Source organism: Nycticebus coucang, chromosome 14 (genome assembly GCF_027406575.1).
Source record: "Nycticebus coucang isolate mNycCou1 chromosome 14, mNycCou1.pri, whole genome shotgun sequence".
NCBI classification, from domain to species: Eukaryota; Metazoa; Chordata; class Mammalia; order Primates; family Lorisidae; genus Nycticebus; species Nycticebus coucang.
Window position 1 is genome coordinate 11,288,780 of NC_069793.1, and position 11,523 is coordinate 11,300,302.

The window sequence follows — 11,523 nt, forward strand, 5'->3', positions numbered from 1 at the left end:
AGATTTTGGTGTGGACCAGAAATCTGTCTAGGCCATCTTCTAGATTCCACAAATGTCATAGTTAATTTTCCGTTACACTCATCAAAATGAACCACTTAGAATATTTGTGTTTATTATATTTAAATAATAGTTTGAAAAAGATAAAAAGGTGTGACTGTGTTGAAATAAGACAGGACTAAGGGTTCGTGATTATGAACTACCTGTTTCTAGTAGTACATTAGTAGTAGTTATTTCTAGCTTTCAGTTTTTATGTATGAAAGGCATTTAAAGACTGAATTCTGGACTAATTTTTCTTATCCATAAGCTAACCATTTCATCCAGGCTGTCACAGGAACATAGTCTTCAGTGTGGACAGCTATATGGCAGTGACTGGCTCTGTCCCACTGATGCACATGCAGGTGAGGACCGGGCCCGTGAAGCCATCCTCCTTAGCAAACAGATTAGGAATATGCTTCATCCCTGTTGAGAATGTGAGAAAGTTCACAGTGTGAGTATAGAAGGTAACTTCATTGCTGTGCTACTTTTTCTGTAGGAGGGCAAAGGTTGACACATCTTAAATAACATCCTTTTCTAAAACAACCCACAGGTGATTTGTAAAGTTCCTGTCTAGTCAGAGAGAAGCAAGACTGAAATAGTTGGCCTCTTCAAGTTTTCAATCACAATAGCTTTGTGTTCTGACCACAAAAACAACTTGAAAATTTTGAAGTGGGAAGTTACACTTCCTCTCATTATGGTTGGGGGTGGGGTGTTTCTTACTGGGTGGGAGTGTCTAGGAAATCTGGAATAGGGAAATGTTTCTGATGGCTTTGGGCTAATTCTAAGGAAGCACCAAGTTAAGTATTTTCCTTGGATGCCCTCAGTTTTGCTATATGCTAGTTCCTGAGAGTGAAACAGTGCTTGGGTACCACTGTGGACAGTTAGGGGAAGTGCTCATTTGCCCATCTTCCAGCTGACTGGGTAGTGAGTCAAGTTTTGGGGCTATGACCTTGAACCCCTAGTTCTGCCCTATAGCTTTGTGTCAGCTACCTCTGCTCAAAGTAAACTGGGCATATGATGGCATATACTTATCTAAGCTTGGCCTCTGCCCAGAGATAGCTCTTCCAGTGTTTTTTTGTTTTTTTTTTTTGAGGCAGTCTCACTTTGTCACCCTTGGTAGAGTGCCGTGGTGTCATAGCTCGTAGCAACCTCTAATTTGGGCTCAAGTAATTCTCTTGCCTCCGCCTCCCAAGCAGCTGGGGCTACAGGTACATGCCACAACGCCCAGCTATTTTTAGAGATGGGATCTCACTCTTGCTCAGGCTGGTCTCAAACCTGTGAGCTCAGGGCAACCACCCACCTTGGCCTCCCAGAGTGCTAGGATTACAGGAGCCACCACGCCTGACCTCCACTGTCATTTTTTTTTTTTTTTGTAGAGACAGAGTCTCACTTTATGGCCCTCAGTAGAGTGCCATGGCCTCACACAGCTCACAGCAACCTCCTGGGCTTAAGCAATTATCTTGCCTCAGCCTCCAGAGTAGCTGGGACTACAGGTGCCCGCCACAACGCCCGGCTATTTTTTGGTTGCAGTTTGGCCGGGGCCGGGTTTGAACCCACCACCCTCGGTATATGGGGCCGGCGCCCTACCGACTGAGCCACAGGTGCTGCCTGTCCATTGTCATTCTTGTCAGTGCAACCTCATCCTTAACCTGGATCCCAGGGAAGTCTTCCTGGTGATTTCAGGCTTTTGGGTGAAGTGAGTCCCCAGCATTTCCCCAGGGTCCCTTCTGAGGTGGCCAGGTATATATGCCCTGATCCATTGCTGGGCCTAGGTTCAGCATACTCGGACAGTGATGGAATCAGGAATTTATGGAGGAAGGGTAGGTCAGTGGGAGGAAAGAGGGCTCTTGAATGGGCAATGCAGTGACCTTGGTTTGGGTAGAGGACAGACCTGTTTTCCAAGGCCCAATAATGATCTCCATGATCTTTGAGAATAGTGTGTATGTTGCTTGCCGACTGCTCCATAGGTGGCTCTCTGAGATGTTCAGGGATCTCTGGCATATCCATCAGGTTAAACTCCACGGTTTTCCTCCTCATGTAAGATACCTCTGGGTGCTCTGTCAAGGCCATGTCATCCTCTGAGAGCAATTCAAAACCATTCTTGGACCCTGAAGTCACAGGCTTTAGGCTTTTATCTTTGGTGTCTATGTTTGCAACACTGTGAAGCCCTGAAGGTGCTGAATGTTCCGGGGGGAAGACCATGGATTTGGGGCTGAGGGGTGTCTGGGGGGCACTGTAGTAACCTGGCCTCTGATACAGTGGAGCAGACTTAAAGGCGTCCACTACTTTAAGCTTCAAGACCTTGCTATCTTCATGGCCTCTAAGGTTCTGTTTGGTCCCCTTGGGGTTCTTGTGCTGGCCCTCCTGGAAAAATGTGTCCCTCTTGGGCCATACTAGTTTGGTCTTTGAGTTTGTCCTGGGAGGATTGTGGTCATGGGACTGCAGCCCTAAGAAGCGGCCAATGATGCCAGTGTGACCATCCTCCTCCTCCTCCTGATTCCGCTGGAGCTCCATGTCTTCTTTGTGCAGGCTGGTATAAAGGGGAAAACACAGCGCTGAGTGGACAAAAGACCAAAGCCTGCCCATGCTTCTCTCCAACCCCCTCCTCCCCCTCCCAAGGCCAAGGCCACACAGCCTTCCTCACAAAGCCCTAACCTCTTTCCTGATCCCTCCTGTACCTCCCAATTGATCCCTCAGGGCCCAGCTCACCTCATTCTGTCCTGTGACTCCCTGTTGCCCACAGTTAACATCCAAACCCCTTCCTGGTATTAAAGGGTCTCCTATTCATCACCCAGTTTTTCCCTTTAAACCCCCTCACTCCAGGCAATCAGGACTACTGGTCCTCAGATATGGGTGGTTCAGATCAGGCCCAAGAGTGACTGAGCAAGATCAGGGATTTATGGTTCCAACTGGGGAGCAACATCCACAAAGAGAGAAGAGTGGCTTCTTGGCAGCAGGCTTTCTGGGAGCCCAAGACCTTTACAAGGGAGGGCTTAACCTATACCAGAGTGTAGTCTATCCTTGGAGCCCAAATTCTCCTCATGTTTCAAGGCCCAGCCCCAGGGCCAGCCAAAGGTGAACTTATACCCCTTTCCTAGGCATCTAGTGCCTTGTACCTTGTATCCAGAGTTTGGGCCTTGCGTATGAGCTCCCTCACTAAATTGTTCATTCCTTATAGGCAAATTCTATGCTTTATTATTCTGTTATTTACTTTCTGTACCCCAACCTTCAGCTGTGTTGGGGTATAGACTACATAGTGCTCAAAACTGTCCTCCAGAAATGTCTCTGACCTAAGCAAGCCAAGCCCCCTGCCTTCATGTGGTCACATTCCCAACCCTTGCTCACAGTAACTATGGACTATAGTCCTAATGGCAGTTTATTGGTTTCTTAAAAGAGCAAGGAAACAACAGTGCTGGATACTGTAGAAGAAAACATTGAGTATGAACCCTGATGTGTGCCACTCTTCAGAGCCCTTTCAATTTGTCATCCTGGGGAGGGAGGACCATCTGGCACAGCCCCCAGCACATAACATACAGTTCAAAAGAGAAGGGGAACATTTGGTAGTTCTGGTTGCTGTGGGTGACTTGAAGCCCTTCCTCCGTAGGACGAAGTCGACTCAGGAGGTACCTGTGATAGCCCTGCTCCTAATGGGACGTGCTTCCTGTCCCTCTGCCATGTCAGGGAACCCTACTCCCACTCCTCATTTAAACACCTTATCTTATTAGAAAACCTAGTTCTTGGGCGGCGCCTGTGGCTCAGTGAGCAGGGCGCCAGCCCCATATGCCGAGGGTGGCGGGTTCAAAACCAACCCCGGGTTCAAAACCAGCGGGTTCAAAACCAGCCCCAAACTGCAACAAAAAAATAGCCGGGCGTTGTGGCAGGTGCCTGTAGTCCCAGCTACTCGGGAGGCTGAGGCAAGAGAATCGCGTAAGCCCAAGAGTTAGAGGTTGCTGTGAGCTGTGTAATGCCACGGCACTCTACCCGAGGGCGGTACAGTGAGACTCTGTCTCTACAAAAAAAAAAAGAAAACCTAGTTCTGGATGACAATAGCTCTGGGTGACAGGAACCAGGCCTTAATATCCCACTGCATCACGGATCACTGGCTGTTGTCTCTGGACCTCAGTTTCCAACACTGGACAAGGAAGGAGAAGTTGGCCTGGAGGTACTCAACAGCGTTATAGCTTGAGCAGCACAGATCAGGGTTGAGAGGTGGAACCAGATATACCTGGCTCAGATGTGCCCTGTGCTATCTATGTAACCTTGGGCTGGGCAACTTAACCTCTCTAAACCAGTATTTAATCCACGGAAAACAGTGGATAACAAGCAAGAGTTACTGGGAGAAAAAAAAATTGTTAAAAATCTTAAAAGAACATGGTACAGTGCCTAGCACTTATTAGGCACCCAATATATATTAACTAAGTTCTTAGGCCCCTGCACTAGAGGGGTTTCCCATCTATTCCGAGGCACTGCCTACCTGATGTTGAAGGTGGAGCCCATAAAGGAGGATCCGCGGAACTGGGCAGAAGCAGCTGTGTAGGGGGGCTGGGGTTCTGGTTCATTCCAGTACATGTCCCGCTCCATCCGAGGCAGGTCCTGGTGCATCTCATCCACAGCCAAAAGGGACACCTGGTCACCAAAGACAGAAGGAGAAGCCCAACAGAAAAGTCATCCTGGGCAAGGCCACAAACTTGCCTGATGGCTTGAAGTAGTCACTTCTCTCTCTCTGGACCTCAGTTTCTGTACCTGTGAAATGGAGAGACTGATGCAGTTCCAGAAACTGAGGTGAGAATCCTGTGGTAGTGAATGGTTGGCTACAATGGGCAATGGGTTGGAAGGGGATGACAGTTCACTGGGAGGTGGGAGGCCCCACTTTAGAACTGTGGAGTCCTCTTCCTTGGGGTCCAGTTTAGGGAGGATCCATGGTGTGCACCCCCCATACCTGTAAGTTCCTGTCGACAATCCAGTTGGTCTCAAAATCATCATCATCCTCTCCAAAGGGGTTGATGAGCTGTTCTGCCACCTTGGAGATAGGTGAGGCTCTGGAACCCTCAGGTTGAACTTGAGGCCTTACTTCCCACCCTTAAACCTTAGCTCCTACCATTTCCTCACCCCATGATGCCTTTCCTGCCTGACCACGGTCTTCAAAGCCATGCCCCCGTCCCTTCTAGACACTCAACCCCTCTGACTCTCTTGAACCAGTCCCTTCCTGAATACCCACAGCTGTTCCAGAGTGTGTCACTTAGCTGAGACACCACTTTTATCTCACTGCATGCATCTTACCTGGACTTGCATAATTTTATTCATTTATTCATGTTTTCAAACATGTATTTATTCATGAGTATCTAATGCAACAGAGATATATGCTGACGATGTGCTGAATTAAAAGGTGGTCCAGGTGGGCAGATTCCTGGATACTAATCTCTGATACACCCTGACTAAGCCCTGCACAGGTGATGAACTGTCTTAAGGGTCCAGAGGACATCTTGCAAGCAACTGAGGCACTTTCAAGAATTTAAAGCATAAAAGTTGTGTGATCTCTTTTTGATCTATAGAAATCAAGACGACTGTAGGGGGAGATTATAGAGGGAATCACAAGTGTGAGTGTGCATGAGAGACAGAGAGAAAGAGAGAGAGAGAAATACACATGGACAGAGGGGGAGAGAGGAAGACCCACGCTGCCACTACCAAAAAATAAAGAAAGAAAGAAGAGAGGGAGAGTGGGTGGGAAACAGAAAGGACAGATAAAGAGATGGAGAGGAAACTGTTTATCTCTTATTAGGAGAATTACTGACAGAGAGGGAAAAAATACTTGGATGAGCCGCCTAGGGTAGGAATGAGACACCCCCCCTCATCCCCCATAGGCATCCTAAGCAAGGATAGGTGATACCAATCTGCTTTCTAAAACGAAAGGGTTAGTCAACCTCAGGGCTGTGTTTTACTAAGCAGAGGTGACCAGCAGAGCCGGCCACTACCATTCATATGCCATGAATTTCCCTCAGTCTGGACAGGCGTCTGAAGAACATTCTGGAGGTGGGGGGGGGGGGAGGCACCAAAGGGTTAGACTGACTGAAATTTCCCTCTCATACTGCTAATTTCTAGACCAATCAGACACAGGCTTCAAGCAAGTACCTCTCCTCTTAGGGTTTCATTTGTCACATATGCGACAACACAGAGAACACGTAGACTGGAACATTGTGGATGGGGCCTAATACCCTACTTTCCATATTCCAGACCCTCCTTTCCAGGCTGTCCATCCTTATTCCAGGCCGCTGCTGGCCAGAACTACTCTGGCTATGCCTCCAGCCCGTCCAGGTGTGGGAGAGGCTCACCTTCAGCCAGCCGACATAGAAGAAGAATTGCAGGAATGTGAAGAGAGGCACAACAAGGTCCAGCTCATGGCCAGGGTAGGCCTTGGCTGGGTTCAGAAACTGTCTCCCAACCAGGCAAGCCAGGAAGAAGCTGTACACTGCCACAGTCACCACCTGGGAGGAAAGAGAAGAGGAGGTGGCAGAAAAGGGCTAGCGAGGCCTCTGAAATCAGGCAGCTCACAAGATTGAGAATCTGATGCCTTGCTCTGATTTTCTTTTTTCTTTTTCTTTTTCTTTTCTTTCTTTCTTTCTTTTTTTTTTTTTGAGACAGAGTCTCATTTTGTCACCTTTGGTAGAGGGCCATGGCGTCATAGCTCATAGCAACCTCAAACTTTTGGACTTAAGCGATTCTCTTGACTCAGCCTCCCCAGTAGCTGGACTACAGGTGCTCACCACAATGCCCTCCACTATTTTTTGGTTGCAGTTGTCATTGTTGTTTAGCAGGCCTGGCCCAGGCCAGGCTGGAACCAGCCAGCTTTGGTATGTGTAGCTGCGGCCCTTCTCTCTGAACTGCGAGTGCTGAGCTGTTATCCCTTCTTTAAAATGGGGATTATCACATTGCCTTCACTGGGCTGGACCAGATAGAAGAAGCCTGGACTCTTAGAACTTGGCAACCAAGGCCCAACTTCAAAGCCCAGTCCCAACTCCCAGGGTTAACTTTTTACTCAGCCTCTAGGCAAGCCCTCATCACAGGCTAAATCCTTCTAGCCTCAGTTTCCCAAACAGGCAGCCTCATCAGCCTAGTCCTCACCTGTGTGTATACTAAAGGGACACTGATCCAGTCGTAGGCATAAAGGTGTCCACATTGAGTACGCAGGGTGTTCATTTCCTGGGGGGCAGGAGGGAGGAATGGGATTCTGATCTCTCCTGCTCTCTGCTTTCCTGGAGCACTCCCAGCTCTTCTCCCCGTACCAGGGTCCGGTGCTCGTGGCCCAGCCCTGGTTGTGAGGTCATGGGCAGCTCACTAAACCTCCCTATGCCTCACCCTTATCCATCAAAAAGGACTGAAGATCCCCCAGGCTCACTTAAGAGATGGAAGGGGGCATCTGACTCGGAACCACCTTGGGCAGTGGGACCCTCCTTTTGGAAAAGATTCTACAACCTACCACAGGCTCTGGGGAACCTGCATCTGGGCCACACCCTTCCCACTGCAGCAGCCCCATTTGTGTAGTGGGCTCACGTTCAGCAGACTGTGGAGCAGAATAGGATCCCGGATTCGACCTCCAAGCCAGGCTTTCATCGACAGGTTGGCAAACCATACCCAGGGCACCCAGAACATGTTGTGTGGTAAGCTCAGTTTTTCGAAGTGCTTGTGTTCTGCAGGGGTCATAAAGCCTGCGGAGTACAGTGAAGAAGGCAGCGGACGAGAGAACCTGCTGAAGGGGCGCTGGCACCAGGTGCCCAGGCCAGGCCCTGCTGACACCACGAAGACCGTGGCCCTCCTTCGCCATCTTTCTTTCAACAAAAAAATTGCCGAGCACCCACTTTGTGTTGTTGTGGGCCGAGCATGTGGGAGGGACCTGTCTTATTATCCAGGACCAGGTCAGGCAAGGCCAAGGACAGACATCGATGTCACAGACCTCCAGACTGGAGATTACAAATAAGCAGGAGCTAGGGCGGGAGGTGGAGCTTAGCTCTCCACCAATTCCCAAGCTGCCACCCTTTCCCTACCCCTCAAGGGTCCTTAGCCCTGCCTCAAACGCTCATCCTCCCAGGGTAGACTCCTTACTCCGCCCCGCCCAATTCGGCCCCCAGGTCTTGGCTCCACCCTACTCTCGGTTCCCCGAGTCCAGGGGACTCTGGGTCCACCCATCTTCCGCTCTCGCCACGCCCCTCTCAGTCTCTGCCCCGCCCACCTGCTTGCACCAGGTGCTGGGGGCTGGGGAAGCGCTTGTAGACCGCGGTGCTGACGCTGCGCAGGATGAGCACGTTGCCCAGGTTGGCGTAGCGCATGAGCGTGCGCCGCAGCAGCCGGCCTAGCTCGTCCTTGCCCTCCACGAAGCCCGACACCAGGCTCATGAGGCGGTCGGGCCACGGCAGGTTCTCGTACTGGTTCCACCAGCGGGTTACTACCAGCGTCACGTAGAAGCCTGCGCAGGAGGGGCCGGGCTGCGGCCAGAGGCACCGGCTACGCCGCCGCCGCCGCTGTTGGTACATCCTTCTGCTGCCCGCGGGCCCAGCCCCAACCCTCCCCGGAGGCGTTGGCGGGGATTGGGGGTGGGTGGGGGGAGGAGGGAGGGGAGGACTGCGGGAGAGGGGCAAGCAGAACTTCGCTTGGAGGCGAGAAGGCATCAAGGGTTAACTCTCCCAGGAGTCTCCGGCCGACCCCCCAAGTCCGCCAGAGCCCGTCCTCTCCTGCGCAAGGGCTCCAGGGATCATGATGTCATTGCTTCCCTCGGAAAATGGGGTTTTGAGTGCTTACGCCCCTCCTAATGTCTAACTTGGTCTCTCTGGCTGCGGCCTGCACATTGCCAGAACTGGAGAGGCACCAACGTGCCACACTGGCCTTGCTGCTCTCTACCCCCCACGTTCCACCTCCCGGTAGTTCGCCCAGGGCCTGTCTGGAGATGGGCAGCTAGGGGACGCGGGACAGCCGGAAGGGGAGCTCACCCAGCACGAAGGAAATGGGGATAAGCTGGATGTAGCTGTCACAATTTAGGGTCAGCTTCTCAAACAACAGCTGCTGTTCCTCCGTGAGGGCCAGTCTGGGGACGGGCAGATATGTGGACACTGGGGGAGATGGCTGAGACTGCCCCCAAGTCAGACCCGGTATAGGAATGGGGCCACCTAGGTGTTGTCCCACACCTTCCTTGTCCCTTCCACGGGCCCAGGCCCAGGGCCCCTCCTCTGGCCCCTTCTCTGGCAGCCCAAGCCAGGACAGGACAGAGACAGCATCTTGTGGAGTGGGCATCTGGCGAGGTGAATGCTCACATCACTGGGTGAGGAGTAGGAGGGACGGTTCTCCTGAAGGGACCAGTTTTGGCACCACTGACCTTTTGAAAGGAGCTAAGGGACAGTTGTTTAAAAGCAAGCTGGGACAGAGTGATCTTTAAAAAGGGGTAAGACAGCCAGTTGTGGTGACTCACATCTGTAATCCTAGCACTCTGGGAGGCCAAGACAGGTGGATTGCTTGAGCTCAGGAGTTTGAGACCATCCTAAGCAAGAGTGAGACCCCTCTCTCTAAAAAAAATAGCCAGGTGTTGTGGCAGGTGTCTGTTGTCCCAGCTACTTGGGAGGCTGAGGCAGGAGGATTGCTTGAGCCCAGGCGTTTGAGATTGCCGTGTGCTATGATGCCACAGCACTCTACCAGGGGCAAAAAAGTGAGACTCTGTCTCAAAAATACATAAATACATAAAGAGAGGGGTAAACAGAGCACAGAAGATTTTAGGGCAGTGCAGCTACTCTCTGTGATGCTGTACTGATGATACATGCCACTGCCTAGCCAGACCCAGAGGATGTACATCAGCAAGAGTGAACCCTGTGTAACCTGCCAACTTTGGGCAATAATGGGTTCACAGAGGTGGGAGGGGTTGTGGGGGGTGTCACGGATTGTAACCAATATGCCAGTGTGGGGGTGTTGATTATGGGGGGATGTGAGTGTGGGGATAGAGCAGAGCAGCTGTACCTTGAGAACTCACGTACCTTCTGTTCACTCTTGCTGGGATCCTAAAACTGCTCTAAAAAAATAAACTCTTAAGTTATTTTGAAAAAGTCCTACTGCAAACCACAGAAGACTGGTGTGTTTTGTTATCAGTATTATTAGGAACTCAAGAGTTTTGTGTATTTGATATTTTACAATCCATTGTAGTCCTTAATGTGTTTTCAGTTTAAAATGTCATATATTCTGTGATTATATTTATTCTACATTGTATTATTTACACAAACATTTTAATTAGAATATATGTTTTTAAAATGTACCTTGTAGGCTGTGAGTGGGTATGGGACTGAGTCAAACAGGCTGGCTGAGTGGCCAGGTAGGACCTGTGTCCCAGGGCGCTCCCTGGGCCGGAGGAGAGCGCTGCTGAGGCTGTCCCCAGCTGGGCTGAGCTGCCTTCCCAGTCTGACTTCCCAACCCTCAGAACCTGGCTGGGAGCTCAGTTCATCCTTGCACTTCACAAGGGCAATGACCCCCTCGCTGGCTGGGGCCCCTCCCCCAGGAGCTCCAAGCCCCTATCAGTACCTGTAGATGAAGCGGATGGCATAGTAGCAGAGCAGGAAGATGAGGAACTCGCCATACAGCAGTTTATAGATGCTTCCGCGCCAGCACAGCAGCAGGCGGGAGAAGGAGCCCAGGCGGGCATTAGCCACTTGGCTTGTGTAGGTGATGGTCATGGCCAGGCACAGGGCTGTAGCAGGTGGGCAGCCCTGGTGGGCAGACAGAGGGGTCACCTATAGGGGCCTATCAGGACCCTTCCCTGCTCTGGGCCCCAGCTCTCCCATCTGGACACTGGGAGATGCATGAGGTGGTCTCTAGGGCCCTCCCTGCTCCAATTGCCTGTGGCAGGTGGCAGAGGCTGCCCACAGTCTTGGCAGGGTAAACATTGCTAGATCTTTATACTGGCATGTGCCTTTAACTTTGTATGGTGACAAAGGCGGTAACAACATTAGTGTCCACCCTCTGCACTGAGGTCCTCTGAGCCAGGCAGTGTTCTGAGCCCATCTTGTTCATTAGCTCCTCAAGCTCCCTCCCTGGAGTAACAGCTAGGTAAGGAGCCAGGTCAGCTGGGTATACCACCATATTCCCACCCCCAGAACAGAGCCTACTTGTGGAAGTGCTCAAATGGCCACTGCATGGTGGCCTGAGGGCCTTTCCATCTGCTAAGGGATACTCTTCTTCAGAACACTACATGGCCCATTCCTACTTCAGAAGGGATGTTCTCTACCATCCTGCCTGGCACTCTTTGCCCCTCACCTTGCTCAATTATTCTACATAGCACTCACTTGAATATCTACTTGTTTGTTGCCCATTTCCTTCTCAGAATGAGAGTACCTCTTGTGTTCTCGTGGGAGGTACTCAGTAACAAGTTACTGAGCTATGGGTGATCCCCTCCTCCCCATTGTACTGATGCAGCCACACTGGCTGCCTCTCTAGGCCTGATGCACACCCAGCTCGTTCCTA

At 51.1% G+C, this 11,523-nt stretch overlaps 1 protein-coding gene across 1 annotated transcript; it reads right to left on the reverse strand.

Moving 5' to 3' along the window:
- Positions 1-141: 141 nt before the first annotated feature.
- On the reverse strand, positions 142-10,736 carry BEST1 (bestrophin 1). Its single transcript, XM_053562319.1, has 10 exons — positions 10,585-10,736; positions 9,015-9,109; positions 8,261-8,494; positions 7,585-7,739; positions 7,156-7,233; positions 6,366-6,518; positions 4,976-5,056; positions 4,511-4,662; positions 1,928-2,566; positions 142-459 (listed from the first exon to the last, which is right to left on the reverse strand). Exons 1-10 carry the CDS (start codon positions 10,734-10,736, stop codon positions 441-443), a joined length of 1,758 nt encoding a protein of 585 aa, XP_053418294.1. The 3' UTR covers positions 142-440.
- Positions 10,737-11,523: the final 787 nt, after the last annotated feature.